The sequence below is a fragment of the Aquila chrysaetos genome, chromosome 11 (assembly GCF_900496995.4).
Source record: "Aquila chrysaetos chrysaetos chromosome 11, bAquChr1.4, whole genome shotgun sequence".
NCBI lineage: Eukaryota > Metazoa > Chordata > Aves > Accipitriformes > Accipitridae > Aquila > Aquila chrysaetos.
In genome coordinates, this window is record NC_044014.1 from 36,993,442 (window position 1) to 37,009,476 (window position 16,035).

General features: G+C 38.8%; 1 protein-coding gene across 24 annotated transcripts in view; it reads right to left on the reverse strand.

Annotated features, from left to right (window-relative positions):
* PCDH15 (protocadherin related 15) overlaps positions 1–16,035 on the reverse strand; it is an 852,429-nt gene that overhangs the window by 279,713 nt on the left and 556,681 nt on the right. For all 24 annotated transcript variants that reach the window (XR_003925762.2, XR_003925760.2, XR_003925761.1 and 21 more), the window contains 2 exons: positions 8,288–8,448; positions 2,768–2,923 (listed from right to left, as the gene is read on the reverse strand). Coding sequence is in view for 20 of the 24 variants with exons in the window: in XM_030030447.1 (XP_029886307.1) it covers positions 2,768–2,923; positions 8,288–8,448 (317 nt within the window). In the remaining 4 variants the exon portion in view is untranslated. The remainder of the gene's footprint in view (positions 1–2,767; positions 2,924–8,287; positions 8,449–16,035) is intronic.

Consider the following 16,035-nt stretch of genomic DNA (forward strand, 5'->3'; position numbering starts at 1 on the left):
CTTTTATAAATTAATTTTAGTATGTTGTAGACAGCTCAAATATGAAGAGTATTTGACATAAACCCCGTTCTATTTCTCGAAATATAATTTTGCCCCTTGACATTTCTGAAACTGAAAAACTACCAAATAAAGTAAGATCTAGCTACAGTTATTTGTCTCATATTACAGGTGCCAATAGTAATATAATAGTTTTGACTACTTTGGAAAATCTTAGCCCTAGACTTTTCTCCCGAAAAAACATTTTGGGGTAATGGCAAGGCTGAGAGACATTTGCCCAGGATTTCCTTACAGTAGGCGTATACAGGAAGCATGATGCTTTGGGGAGATACTACACCTACAAAGCACACACACTGTCAAGCTGGTTAGCACAGGAGCTATAAATCCAACACTTACTGTGTATGTGCAGATGGATTAAACAGTGCATGTGGAAAGTCCACCTAATGTTTTGAACAAGCACCAGTGACTGTAGTATGGTTATAAAGCCACAGTGCATGTGTTCTTCATTAGGACAGCCAGATCTTTATCATAGCAGCTGATAGGAGAAACTGCCAAGTACAACCCTGTAAAGCACCTGAACAAGTCAGTCCTCAAATTGACACAGATGAAATTTCCTGGCTAGAAAAAATAGGAGATATTTGCGATGCTCACACATATGGTAGCTGTAAATAATAAAATCCACTTGTCCTTTGATTTGCTTTATGTTACTTATATAAGAGAAATTTCTGCACTTTTTATTTCACAATCAAACTAAAAGCAGAAGACCAGAAGCAATCAAAAAATAACCACAAAACCCTCATTCCAGTGCATTCCTAGAGTTAAATTCACCAGAGGCAGTGCCAATTAGTAACAGAATAAAGTATCATTAAAAAATGTATTCACTCACTAAAACCTTTGAAAAAGTCTGAGGTGTTTTGTGAGCATTTTTTTTTTGGTTAATTAATGACAGCATTAACCCACCGGGTACTGCTGAAGGGCACAGTGGTGCCATGTCAGAAACTATAAGCGTAACAGTGATAAAATGAAACAAAGAAGCTAATTAAATCAGGACTGCAACTGGTGGAAAGAGCAACATTGCATTTTGTCCAATAACGATGCAAACACATGATTGCACATACTTGGAACACTGCTAAATTTCTGAATATAAACAGTTTTAAATGGTGCATTTTTCACTGTGTGTTTTGGACTTCTTTCTAATTATGGAAAATCCTTGCTTCCTTAGTATTACAGCACTGACACACTATCTGCCTTCAGTTTTACTGAAAAAATTACGCAGGCCTTGGAAGCAATCTGGGACCTGCATCAGAGCCCATACAGGCATATCAGACTTATATTTATGTTGCCTTTACTCAAGACCAAAAGCACTTCTGCAACAGGTCTGCAAAAACATAGAAATTAAAATTACCATTGTAAAGGCCAACTTGAAAACAATTTAAATCATAAGGACAACTTTACTGGTAACCCATACAGATGGTATTTTGTGACCTCCAAATTCTGGTGGTAAGAAACACTGGCAGATGGATTGCCGAAAATTTGTCTGAAAGGAAACAATCTCAATTTAAAAGGTGTCACCAGTCAGGAGACCAGTAAGTTTGAAAAACCTGTATATCCTTATCTCAACTTCAGGTCTCTACTCAAAAATAATGTGTGGGTTTTGGTGTTTTTCCTCCATACTTTTGGCTTAATTAGGCCTAAACTCATCAACCAACTCTTCCACTCCTTCCCTGGGGCCTGTAAGATGTCCTGCACATCACTACATCTTGGTCACTTAGAGCAATGTAGTGATTGTAACAATACACAGACACATTGAAAAGCTGAATCTCCCAAACACACAAAACTATTAAAGTTTTTTTTTAAACAGCAAATCAACTCTACTAAAATCAAACAACATGAAAGCAGTCACGTTCTTTCACAGAAAAACCCCACCCAAACCCAAATCCCAATAGGGACACAATGCACACTGCGTATTTAAACAGTCTTATTTTCTTAAATGCAACTGTAATTCTTTCAATCTTTACCTGCAGAGGATTGACCCATCTTTCCATTCTCCTCTTAGTTTCAGTCTGGACATTTCCACTTCTGCATGTAAGTTCCCACTTCCACTTGCTATTACTAAAGCCCCAGGATACTAACTTACTGAAAGCACAGATCCTTTGCACTGGTTATTAGCAGATTATTCAATCCCTAACAGAATAAAAAAACCCTCAACTGTAAAGTGAAATGAAGTTGTACCAGCTCAAGAAAGAAATAAATTTTTTCCTTTAAATAACACGGAGAAGTCTATCCACAGCTCTCTATTCCATAAAAAAATAAAGCAAAATAATTCCATTCACAGATGCCATTTCATAAAGAGAAACCACAATAAACCAAAACTGCACTTTGCCAGGCTTCAATATTGTTAATAAAACCTTTCAAACTATTGGCTTTACATTTGTTTTTCATAAATAAATTTGTTTTACTTCCAGGTTTGTTGATACAACTGCATAATGCAGTAAAACATCATGTAAATTTAACAGAAATCAATGCTTCACTCATTGAGCTTCAGACTCTAGTGTCTTCTGTAATATTACAAGCATCCTGATGAAAAGCTCACATGCTAAAAACTGAAATAAATTGTCTGTGCTGTGTTTTTCTAAAGTGACACAAATGTAAGGGATTTTAAAACAACTGATTTTACTGGGTTTTCAAATGAGGAGTGAAAGAACTGAAAGCCGACATTTAGCAATAACACCACACAAGAGAAAGAGAAAAAAAGGTAAGCAGTTCTGACCTCATTTACTGCCACATAGTATTGCTGCTGCTGGAACCGAGGAGAGTTATCGTTCCTGTCTCTCACCACAATCCGCACTTCATGGTTGATAATGGTACCAACCTTTTTGTTAACACACTGGACTTGCACCACAATGGACTGAATGGACATTGGCGGCTGTAAGTGAAAGTACATTTTTATAATATGTAGCCAAAATATGAATTAACTGATGTTAATATTGCTCAGGTTCACTTAAAGCCCATCAGCCTGCCTGTGTTATGTTTAATGCTCTATGCCTGGATTAAACAGCTTCTCTGAGTGTCCTGACTACAGCTCATGCTGGCAATATTTTAAGTAGCCCGTATTTTGCAGGCCCAGCTTTGCCAGCTGTATGTGCTAACACAGAAATAAAAATCCCCAGCACGATGAGCCCTTCACAATTCCCTTGAGAACAAAAAAAAAAAGCACATCTTTTGAACATCTTCCGATTACTAAAGATACCTAGAAAATGTCACACATTTTAACCTTTGGTTTATTAATATTGGAATTGAAAGGTCAGGTCAGAAATAAATTCAATATGCTACCACTTACATTTACCAAGTAATTTAGAAATAACTTGGTCACCTTTAAGTGTAGACAATCCAGAGTCCTGTTGTTTTTACTCCAGTGAACATCATAATATTCAAAGAAAAATAACTCCCAAACTTGATAAATGGGTAAAGAAATTTAAGCTGGAAAGGCTACTACTACCTACCTGAGTTAATAAAACAATTCTAAGAAGAATAAAGGAAAAGGCATCTTTGGTTGAAATGGAAGTTCAGAGAGACTGCTATGGAAATACAGAATTCCAGCACGACTTCTATTCACAATGTTCCCACTGTGGCAAGTGCCAATTTACGTATTTGAAGCAACAGTCTGGCATGTAAAATATTGACAGCAAGTCCGTTTTGATTTTCTGTCTAACACTCAGCAGAGAGTGAGAAAGCATGGGAAGGGACAAATTGAAGAAATTCTATATTTATTAACCTCAAATTCTTCAAGAAAATAAACAACTCAAAAATGTAATTTAAAGATGCCTATACTATACTGTTCTGTACAGTGAACGCTAACAGGTTTTTTACTGAGATTCCAAGACCTACAATTTAATCATAATTATATATCTAAATAATTATGCTTTCACTCGTTCTAAATGCTACAATTTCTTTGATCAATTGATTTTTTCCAGTTTTGCTATGATGGATTTTGGAACCACATGGCATTCTTTACCTTTCAGACTTTGGCACTAATCAGTTTTTTAAGAGTCAGCAGACTTAGGAAAAGAAGAGGCCTTTGTAGTGGTGTTGAGATCTTAAGTGAAATATGTATTCTTCCCTACACACTCATCCTCAACTTTCTCTGAGATGAAGTACAGCATGACCTTAAGTCAATTCTCTTTGCTGTAAAAATCTGCAGCCAGCTATGACGTGGTTCTGCTTTTATCAGAACTTGTAACACAGGTAGGAACATACCAAATATCATCTGTAACTTAAATTAAGCCTCTAACATTATAATCTCAATTTATTTTTCGAGCTGGCATTCTTTGCAAAAGATCCAAGAATTTTTAGGCTACCTTTAATACACTTCAAACATTACTGAGTTTATCCAGATTTATTACCAATGCCCAAGAAAAACATAATTAGCTGTAACGATAGATATGTAAATACATGATGTTCTGGATTTGGTCTTTTTCACAAGAACATGGAAAAAAATATTTTGTTGTCTTTGGTTAAATATGACAGTACAGGACCAACATTACTTTCACATTCGTACAATTTCTGCTGGGTCAGTGCTTAGATTTAAAATCAGGTCTTTAAACAAACACTCATCAACCTAGACATTTATAGACAATAAATGTAAATACATAATGGAAAAATGTAACAAATTTTTATGATACTGGGGGCCAATTAACCCAACACCTTTCAGCAGTTCCTTTCACTGATGAAGCAGTTCTGCTTCATCACTATTTGTCCTTCCTAATTACTTGAAGTTTTGGAAGAAAAGTCTGGAATTTTCTTTTTATCTGATTTTGTTTGGAAAACATACTGTCATTCTTAGTAAAATCAATCAATGGAATCTAATAAGATTTTCTTTCAAGAAAAGTAATAAAAAAGAACAGGATCAGGCTAACTGAATCAGCAGGGAGTTGACAAGTGGGCACATCAGAGAGAAAAATGGGAAGAGTATCCAAATATATTGAATGCAATTGTATATGCAGCGTTTGTGAATCAGAGACTACAACCTTTGCTCTGCAATAAAAAAATTGAATTTTAAGGTTCAACTTAATAAAACCCCAAGTTTTATTGGTACTACTAAGTTTCACATGGTTTTAACTTGAAAGATGAGAAAAATAGTTTACCTTTTTTGTTTACCCAAAAAAAAAAAAAAAAAAAAAAAAAAGGAACCACACACACTCTTGAATGATTTTGCATTTTAGGGGTTAGTATAGCTCTGATTCTGAAGGCTGGAAACAGGCTTTAGATAAGAGCCATATTAATCAAGTTCATGACAGAAATTTCACATTTTTACTCAATCAGTGGGGTTTTTGTGGGTTGCTTTCATTTTCTTTGGCTTGTGAATTACAGCAATTCATTGAGACCACAGTAGACAGCTACAGTGGGGCTCACAGCCAAAATCTCAATTACCTTAAATCTCAGACTTTCTTTTCATATCCAGTAAACCTTAATAAACACAAATGAGTAATTTTACCCAGCACTACAGAAGTGTAACAGTTCATAGTAAAAAATGAGGAAATAATCCCTTAAATACCAATGTTAAAACACCAATATTGCCTATATATAACTAAGAAAATATACACCCTCCACTTGTTTCCCTGTGACTTGAGTCTACTTCTTGCAAAGAACATCACTGCAAAGTGTCTGTACGTATTCATAATAATGTGAAGTATTTGTGAGTTTAGCTAGACTATTACTAGTATCAGAAATCAAATACTTTGGCAAGGTTGTTTTGGTAAAGCAGCTCAGATGAGCGAACCTGTAGAGAGAGAAGTATCACTAAAAAGGGCACTGAAAAAAGAACTAGCACTGATCTAACAGGAATTAATTTCATTTCCTAATGCCATATGGATATGCAGACTTGCGTGGGCTGATGAAGAATTGACCTTACATTTCTTAGAGTGGCTCTTAAGCCTCACCTCCCATTAAGGGCTCTCGCTTTTTGCTCTGACTTAAAAATAAAACCGAGAAGCCAAACATGTTCCAGCACCTGCCTGTCTCCTCAAAGGCAGTCGGCCATTTGGCACTTGAGAAAACACCGACTCTTTGTCAATGCACCAGGAAGTCTTTTGCCACAATGTCCACTGTGCCATGCTTTGTGCTGCATACCTTTGCTTCACGTATGAAAACAGTTTGTGAATTAAAACTAAGCTAAGAACAGCTGAATTCAATTAGCTCTTTTAAACTAAAAATGGAAATAAAGAAAAATTCAAATGTTTCTGGTACTTATGAACGTATCTCAAAACACACGGAGAAGACAAATTAATCAATCAAGCTAATATAAAACAAACTTTCATGCACTCCAAGGAGAACTCCTGATCTTTAAAGCACTCTTTCCATGTTGATTACAGTCACTTCTGAGTCAATTTTCCTTTCAGGTTCTGATGAACTGCACCAATGCTGTAACACTGTAAGAAAATATCTCTATTTTTAAAGTGTTTCTCTTCAATGAAATTAGCATAGATGAGAACACTCCTATTTGTTTTGTGCTTTTAGTCTTTCTTTTTATAAAAATCAAACTTAGCCTGACAATATTTCTTTAATGCTATCAGGAATGAGCATACCACACAAATTTTATGCTGCCTTAAAAACAGAATCTAAACTAGCATATCCTCAATTGAATATGTCAAGCTTTATAAGTGAATTGTAACATTCACAATTCCTTTGCTCTCTCTCGCATCCCTTAAGTTGATGAGGGAAAGGCTGTGGATGTTGCCTACCTGCACTTCAGTAAGACCTTTGACACTGTCTCTCATGGCGTACTCCTTGAGAAACTGGTGGCTTATAGCTTAGACAAGTGTACTCTTTGCTGAGTAAAAAACTGGCTGGTTGGACAAGCCCAGAGGGCTGTGGGTGAATGGAGTTAAATTCAGTTGGTGGCAGGTCACAAGCAGTGTCCCCCAGGGCTTAGTATTGGGGCCAGTTCTGTTTAATATCTTTATTAATGATCTGGACGAGGGGATTGAGCGCACCCTCGGTAAGTTTGCAGATGACACCAATTTCGGAGGCAGGGTCGATCTGCTTGAGGGCAGGAAGGCTCTACAGAGGGATCTGGACAGGCTGGATCAATGGGCCGAGGCCAATTGTATGAGGTTCAACAAGGCCAAGTGCTGGGTCCTGCACTTGGGTCACAGCAACCCCATGCAGTGCTAGAGGCTTGGGGAAGAGTGGCTGGAAAGCTGCCCGGCAGAGAAAGACCTGGGGGTGCTGGTTGACAGCCGGCTGAATATGAGCCAGCAGTGTGCCCAGGTGGCCAAGAAGGCCAACAGCATCCTGGCCTGTATCAGAAATAGTGTGGCCAGCAGGAGCAGGGAAGTAATTGTTCCCCTGTATTCGGCACTGCTGAGGCCGCACCTCAAGTACTGTGTTCAGTTTTGGGGCCCCCACTTCAGGAAAGAAACTGAGGTGCTGCAGCGTGTCCAGAGAAGGGCAACCAAGTTGGTGAGGGGCCTGGAGCACAAGTCTTATGAGGAGCGGCTGAGGGAACTGGGGCTGTTCAGTCTAGAAGAGAGGAGGCTGAGGGGAGACCTTATCACTCTCTACAACTACCTGAAGGGGGGTTGTAGTGAGGTGGGTGCTGGTCTCTTCTGTCAGGTGGCTGCTGATAGGACAAGAGGAAATGGCCTCAAGTTGCAGCAGGGAAGGTTTGGATTGGATATTAAGAAAAATTTCTTTACTGAAGGTATTGTCAGGCATTGGAACAAGCTGCCCAGGGAAGTGGTCGAGTCACCATCCCTGGAGGTATTCAAAAAGCTTGTAGACAAGGCACTTCAGAACATGGTTTAGTGGGCATGGTTGACAGCTGGACTCAATGATCTTAAAGGTCTTTTCCAACCTAAATGATTCTATGATTCTAAGTCAATGTACACAGCTAGAGTAGGCTTTTACTAAGTGTCACGGGACACAAGGTGAGCAGCACTTCTTCCAGACAAAAGAAGCAAACAAGAATAAAAATGTTTTTAATTCAGTAAACAAGTCAAGTTTGGTTCGATATATATTTCTGCCAACCCACACATCTATTTCTTTGGTCTTTATTATTGTGTTTGTCCACATATAATAATTGTGTGCATGATCAAGTTTCTGCATGCTTCCAGTAAGTCCTAATAAAGAATCAAATTAGCCCTGTTCACATCCATCTGGGAACAAAAGATGGATGCAGCTATTATATTCTAGCAGGTCTTGTGTTTACAGTCTTTCTATGAGCATACACAGATTTAGAAATTGATGTCTATGGGGAGAAAAGAAAACAAACAGCAAACCCCAAACTTACATCTCTGTCCAGAATTCGGCCAGTGCTATTTAGGTATAACATCTGGCTGATAGGATCAAGGATCACCCAGTAATCTACGTTGTCCTTTAAGGAGAGTTCAATGGTGGGGTCCGGCCCTCCTGCTGTCCCTTTGATCAGCATATTATCAACCAGTATAGTGCCTGCAAAAACAATAAACACACGAGGGAGACATTTTTACAGGCATCTACATTTTTATGTATTTTCATAACAACTACAACACTAAAAACACTGTTTTCTAACTAGGTTTTCTGGTATTTTATGTTTTGAGTGAGGTTTAAAAAGTCTGAAGCTTATTATCTGTAATGAAAACCTGCCTCTGACACTGCAGCTATTTCAGACAATACCAGAAGAAGCACTTGCAATGCACAATAATTTAAGTTGACAATGAGACCCATCATATACAGCTATCTATTTAAAATTATGAGGGTTTTTTCCTCCATTGAGCAATCATCACCCAATCTCACCTCAAACAAATGAAAGCACTGAAATAACAACCAGAACTGGAATAAATTTTCTGCAGCAACAGTGACACAATGGGGGGGGGGGGGGGGTGAGACAAAGAAAACAAAACCAAACCGTTACATGAAGCTTTCCAGGAAAAAAAAGGTTTTATACCTTGAGTTGCTCTGCAACAAAAAACTAAGCTGCAATATAAAGACATGAAAACTAGGTCTACCAAGACAAAGGTAGTACTTAATTAGGACCAGCTATCTATTTGACATATATACCATGCTTTCTTTCTTTTCTTGTCCCATTCTGTCAGTTAAAAGTCATGCCTAACAGCTCTATTAGTCAGTTCACAGTACCCACGATGTACATAATTTCCTGTGTAAAACACTCAACTTACTTTCCAAATGTCAAGCCTTACTAACTACCCTAAACGTTGCACTCCGGTGCCTCAGCTTTGCATGCACAGTATTTATAAACTCTTCTCTAAGACTTTGTTTTTCTGAAAAATTAACACTACCCAGTTTTCTTCACACTGAAATATTAAATGAAATTATCTTTATTGTAGTTCATCAACAGTTATGAAGAATATCTGTCAGCATCACCAGCTGCAGAACACCTAAATTAGCTAAAAATATTTATCACATGACTGCCTTTATTAAGGGCCCAAATAGTTTATTTCAAAATGCAGAGTAAAGTTTCCTTACACCTTCACTTTATAACAACAGCAACTCTGTATAAATATATTCATCTGAGGGGAGTGGCTCTGAGTTGGGCCTATACTTTTTCCGGATAAAACAGTAAAACTAATTACTGCTCTTAACCTCAGCAAACTGGTTTACAGTCCTATTGAGGAAAACACCACAGTAACATTTTTTCGATTGTTTATTTTGAAGCTACTTTTTATAACACAATAGAGATGACAGGAGGAAATACTGCCAAACATCCATAACTTTGCACCAAAGACTGGTTTCAAGTTAGATGAGCAATACCCTTTTAGCCACGAGAAACACAGTTACTACCGACGCGTTTTATGGCTATCAGCACCATTTCTTGTGCAATACCATCTGTACAATTATACTCTGACCCAGCAGCTTGAACTGGCATACAGCTTTTGAAAGATCACCACTAGTTTTAATAAAAAGAGGATTGCACCAGGAAAAACAAGCTGATTACCAAACCTGTGAGAGTTCAAAGTGTTTATGTCTAGTCACCAACTTCTCTAAAATCTATAAACTCCACTAGCTTCTGTATATTGCCCTCATTATTGTGCCTCAATGATGATGCAAAGGAAGGTCAGCAATGCAAATTTGAGGTCATCTGAACAAAAGGTGCCCCAAGAAAAGGCTCCCTGAAAAAAACACCAAGATAACAAACACCACAATCGCCCTAACACCTTCAGTTGTTTTGATTTTTTTCCAGTCTTCTTGTTCAGACCCGAAGGCAAAGTTGAAGTTCTGGCTACCTTTTCACCAGCGCTAATCCCAACAGAAGGCTCTATGCCTCCATTCAAATGGCTCTCAAGGAAAATAAAAATCTGCAATTTCTGCCTGTAAACAACACAGCATTGAGCATTTCAACAAGGGCCATCTGCACATAGCAAATCTATAAGGTAGTGTTCATAGAAAATATTACGCATACAAATTCTTGGTGGGAAAAGGAGGAGCTTAAGGGATGGAAGAATTGGGGCAAGTGAAGTAACCAAATGACACAGAAAAGGGATTAGGAGAGAGTTGTGACAGCAGTGGAAAAATATACTGCAAGGGATAATTAGGAAATAGGGGAGGGGAAAAGCATCAACAGCTTCTGTCTTCTCTCCCATGTTGAAGACTAATAAATCCATGAGGAGCAAAAGGGACATCACAGCACAAGTTACAAGGGCACAGAGCTACCACAGCTGCCTGCCAATACAACGCTTTCAGCTGCATAAGCAATCACAACACATAAAAGAGGGTTTATTTCTCTCCTCTGAAAATTGTTTAAAACAATAAAAAATAAAGATTGTCCTATAATGAAAACTGGCCCCTGGTTTCTACAAAACTCAAGATTATTAATATAATCTAACATCAGTAGGTCTTGATTGAAATGACAGTAGCAAAGGGAAATTACTTTCGGACTTCCCAGTCGCACTGCCTGTAGAGAAATCCAGCATATGCAACGCTAAAGGAATTAGACTGATAATCATGGCAGAGCTCTGAATGCTAATAGAATAGTCTGCGGGGCCATGCCCCTGTGAAGGTAGTGATTACCCTCCCATGAACTGCATACAAGTGATCAGAGAAAAAAAATACGTATCTCAAAGGCACATATAAATTCCTCATGGCACAGTGTGCATTTGGAAGCGGCAAGATACAAGGGCCTTGATACCAGAGCCCTTTCGCATGTTAAGGATTGCAAAAAAAGAAGTATATATGTAGATGTCGCAGTCTAAAATAAGAGGAAAGTGCTGCAAAACAAGGCAACAGTGGTTTTAACAGTGTCCTTAGTGACATACACCAGATATTTTACTACCTGGCGTTTGCAGGTAGCTTTGGTTCGGTATAGACTACGTACACCATGGTTTGTTGCTCTTTGTCCAAGGAGGCTTCATCTTCCCTTGCCTAGTTTCTAGAAGATTGACCTGCCAAACTGAGGCTTCTACAAGGGCTAAAGAGCTCAAACAACTTTAATTTTTAATGAACATGAGAATGATTGCAATTACATACTTAAAAAAAAAAATATTTAATCAACTTAAAATCTTGATGTGATAACGAATTTTGTACAGTCTCTAGTAAAACACTGCTACTACTTAACTGACCTCACTGCTTTGAATTCTGCATCTCATTTGACTTCCGTCTATTGCACTCTCTAACAGCTATCTGCTTGATTTAACAAAGCACTTCTATTTGGTTTGTTTTGATACAGTGATTCTTTTGTTCTTAAAAATGGACTGGTTTTTCTTCAGATATTCATGAGGCACTTGTACTTTCTCTTCAAGAGACAGCAGTTCGCAAATAAGCCTTTTAATAGCTATCCTTAAAGTATTATTCTTCTATTTTACAAATAATCTGACATTGTGGGTCTTCCCCCCTCCCCATTTAGATATCTATCATTTTGTTCCTTACATCCTGCCTCTGTCCTTGGCCTAAAATGCCAGGGAGGTAACCTACTAACAATAAATCTGAATACGTGCAGTTCAATGTGACTGCATCAAAAGTTTGTTCATTAACTCTCCACACACGCAAGCACAAAAGCAAACTCATCCCTTGATATTTGCAACACGCTAATACAGTAAGTTTAGACAATCTGCTTTTGTAATTTTTACACAAACAAGCTCAAACATTGCTCTAGTTGTTATAAAAGTTACATTCCTTCTTCTGTAATTATATTGGAAGTTCAATTTTACAGTATGGGGGGGATGAGGAGTTGGTCAAAGTCTGCTGAGGGCACCGGAACAGGATGCTGCCACTCACTGAGAGGAGAGAGGTGGTCCACGTAGATGCATGCTTCTCGTACCAAACTCCTGGGAAGTTACCCAAATGCCCAAATGTTCAATAGTATTTCAGCACTGTTCCCTGCGCTTCTTGTCATGTGTGCACAAGCCATTGAAAAGGACACCAGGGACTATAATTAGTGATATTCTTCCTGGCTAATTAAAAAAAGACTGATGTGAAAGTTAGATTGCACACCAACACAAGTAGATTCTAAGAACAGCTTTTCATCTTGTGTGGAGGCCACAATTTGGCTGCTTTTCGACCTTCACTGAAGCCTGATTGATGACCGAGATGTCTTGTGGGAAGACAATACAGATTTTCCAAGGGATTAGTACAGAATAAGCCTCAAAGAATCAAAGTCAAGCAAGCTGTTGGCTAAGAAACAACAAAAAAGGCAGAAACCAACAGACTGTACAAGAGAGGAAAGATCTATTTTTTTCAGGTGTAATGCATTTTTCTGAAAGTAATGACATTAACTCAGAAATGTTATCTGAGCTTGTTGGGAATTATTGAACAAGTAGCTACAAAACAAGACAACAAAAATAAAAATTATCGAGTGCTGTTAATATTATAACAACAGTTCTACACTAGACTATTCCTTTGAGAGGAATCCAGAAGCTGAAAATCTTCATTAGACTGAAATAATAGGGAAAGGTTTGTTTTTACAGATCAGTCTCCACAGAAGGTGATCTTTCTATGGGAAGGGCATTACGAGGGACTCAGGTGCAAAAGCCATGAAATACAGAATTTGCAGTTTATGCTCTACTAAAGACAGCAGACGCACAGTGTTCAGTGAAGACTTACTTATTAAATGATTTAGACACATCTTGGGATCATTTTTGTTGAATGTTTTGGCAGAGCCCTTTTTTAAAGAGTGAGTGAATTACGACTGGTCTGGGAACCACCCTTATGCTGGCACATGAATCAGAAAACAGGATTCCAGTAGAATGATACCTGCAGTACTTTACTTCTAAGAATTAAAAGGCATTTGCAGTTTCTCTTTCTGCAGTCGCTGAGCTGAAGGCATGTGGAGCACGTCCCACCTCCCCAGTGACACTAGTACTAAAGAAGTCTACCAGGCAAAGGCTCAACTTCGAGCCCAATAGTGGGTCCAAGGACTTCACACATCGTGGATGGTCAGTCCGAGTGACATCGAAGAGACATATCTAACTGCAGCTGATTAAGCAAGCAGACATGCAAAATACAAATCAGACAGACCGTCCCCTCACAAGGCTCTTGTACACAACAACAGCATGTAGCCTTCCACATGCTCAGTACTTACTAGATGGGCTGTGTTCAGCTTCAACTTGTTCAGTGCAGAAAATTGTGAGATCCCAGAAGCACCTGAGCACTCACAAGCTGCAGGGATGAAGCCTGAAATGAAGCATGTCTGAAGCCAAGGCAGAAGTATAATATCAAAATTTTTATCATCCAAATGTATTTATCCTTCCTTTAAAAACAGTCTAAAACTTGTTATTCTTATTTTCCAAGTTGATGAAAGGATAAAACCACCTGCAACAGCATGATTAACCTCCGATATTGCTGAATTACATTAGCAGCTACTTCAGCTGTATGATGTACAAAAGGCTAAATATAATTAAAAAATCACATTCTGCTGTTCACACAGAACATACTTTTCAATTCAGCATATTAATCAAGTCTCTATAACAAGTCCAAATACCATGTCAGGGAATTTACATTAAGCATTCATGGCGTTTTCTAGCCTGGAACACCAACTAGGAATTTTTCGGCCAGTAGAATTCAGTCTAAGGGAATTATGCATGGTACCCACCTGGAAGAAGTGACTTTAGGAAAGAATCAGGTATCCGATGTGCTGTACCCAGAGAGGCATGGTACATTACATGAGCGATGTGACATATTACTTATTCACTTAAGTGAAAGGAGGTAAATTTCCAAAAGACAAGTGAAAAGAAAAACTGGTCCTTAAAAGGCATATATACACACACACACACAGACCAACTCTTTCTGCTGCAGTAAGGGCAAATACCAATAGTTGTCAATAGATGGAAGGAAACTCATCACTTCTGAATTCTAAAGCAGTCATGGTTTTTCACACCTAGTGTATTAAAAAATGAAGACCAACCAAGCAAGGATAGCAAGAGTAGGGAGCCTAAAGTAATGAGAAACTCCTGCTCTGTAAAGAGCCATTAAAGTTATCACCTCTGGACAGCAGCAGTCTGACAAGCTCAGACTTGGTGGTGGTGACAATGAGCAGCAGCTGGGCCGACATCCAGGTAGGCATCTTCACTGGAGCTGGGAAACCCAATGTCAGACAGACCAAGTGGTTGTAAACCTTCTGCCAAAGGCTGAACAGCCTTCCCATTGGTGCCTCTGCGCTTGCATCTTCTGCTGGTCAAGTTGAAGAAACCAAAGCAGGCAGAGGGATGTCAGAGATTCAAGGAAGGTCTCCATGTGCTAGTCCCACCTGTGTCTGCTCAGGACCTTTAAGAATGTGTGGCAGAACCCGAGTTCCACCTGCACACACCCGATAGCTGCTCCAGAGTCACCGAGTAGAGGAGAAATGTTTACACAGTGTGCAATACACCAGGTTTCTTTTAGACAGAGCAAACGTACATTAAAAAACCACCTGTATCTCTGTACTGCTTTCCTCTGCCTGCCACTGATTGTAAAGCAAAAATAGGGATTATTTTCTTATAGAAAGGCATTAGATGGATCAGTTGAAATGGTAGTTGCTTTTTTTGATATTCTACAGAGTTTTCATAGTTAAACCTGGATCACAAACTTATTTTTCTACATTTGAAGGTGTATTTCTGTAGAATAGGATAGATTAAATAGCAATAAATTAGAAGTCAATGGAAAATGAAAACCTTATTGCAGAAGTAAATTCTCAACATTATCATGAACTTACTTAGACCCACGCTTCAGGTTCATACACAAAAATAGGATAATTCTACAAAGCCACCTCCTGAATTACATATTTTCTATTCCCCATCCTCCCATCGTCAGTAGGGATTTCTGAGAAGTTTCCAAGGTTGTTTCAAGGTTGTTTTGCTGCCGTCCTGGCCCATCTTTTCCCACCCTGCTCCACGTGCAGCCACAGCCTCCAAGCAATTACAGAGGATAGCTAAAACCAGCCCACTATTTTAGCCAAATTAGCAGTTTGACAAGTTCAGGTCTAAGGCTTCTATTCCTAGTCCTCCCACATGGACCTTAGAACTTCCCACCTTGAGCCACTGTAAGAATTGTGTACTGTGGGGGGGGGGAAAGGTCTGTCCTTAAGGCATTGTACAGTACCAGTTCGGGTCCGTTGTAAGTGAAGGTGACCCATTTTCTTGTTTTAGTGCTTCCCAGACAGCATGAAGACAGAGACCTAGCACTAACAACTCCTGCCCCATGCTGAAATGACACAGCAAGATGATGGAAGACATTTTAGAGACAGTTCCCCATTGGGGAAAGGCAGCAGCACTGCAATCACTGTCAGTTCAGACCATATGTATGCCTGTCTTGCAGGACATTAAGAATCATGGTCCTTCCTCCCCGCTTACCCTCCACATTCACAAACAATAGGACCAGAGTCCCATAAAGCCATAGGAGAAGCACCTCAGTACTTCCCATACACGACTCATACATGACTTTGAAAAATCTGACCCCCAGCATTTACACTCTACATCAAAACATAACAAATAAGCATGAAAAGAAACCAGAAGAGGAAACCATGATGGTCAAATGCTAACTACTAAATTCAAGAAATATTCAGTACTTGCCTTCCTAGGTATATAAACCTAGATTAATTTTTTTATTAATCCCACCCCCGCTTTTTAAAAG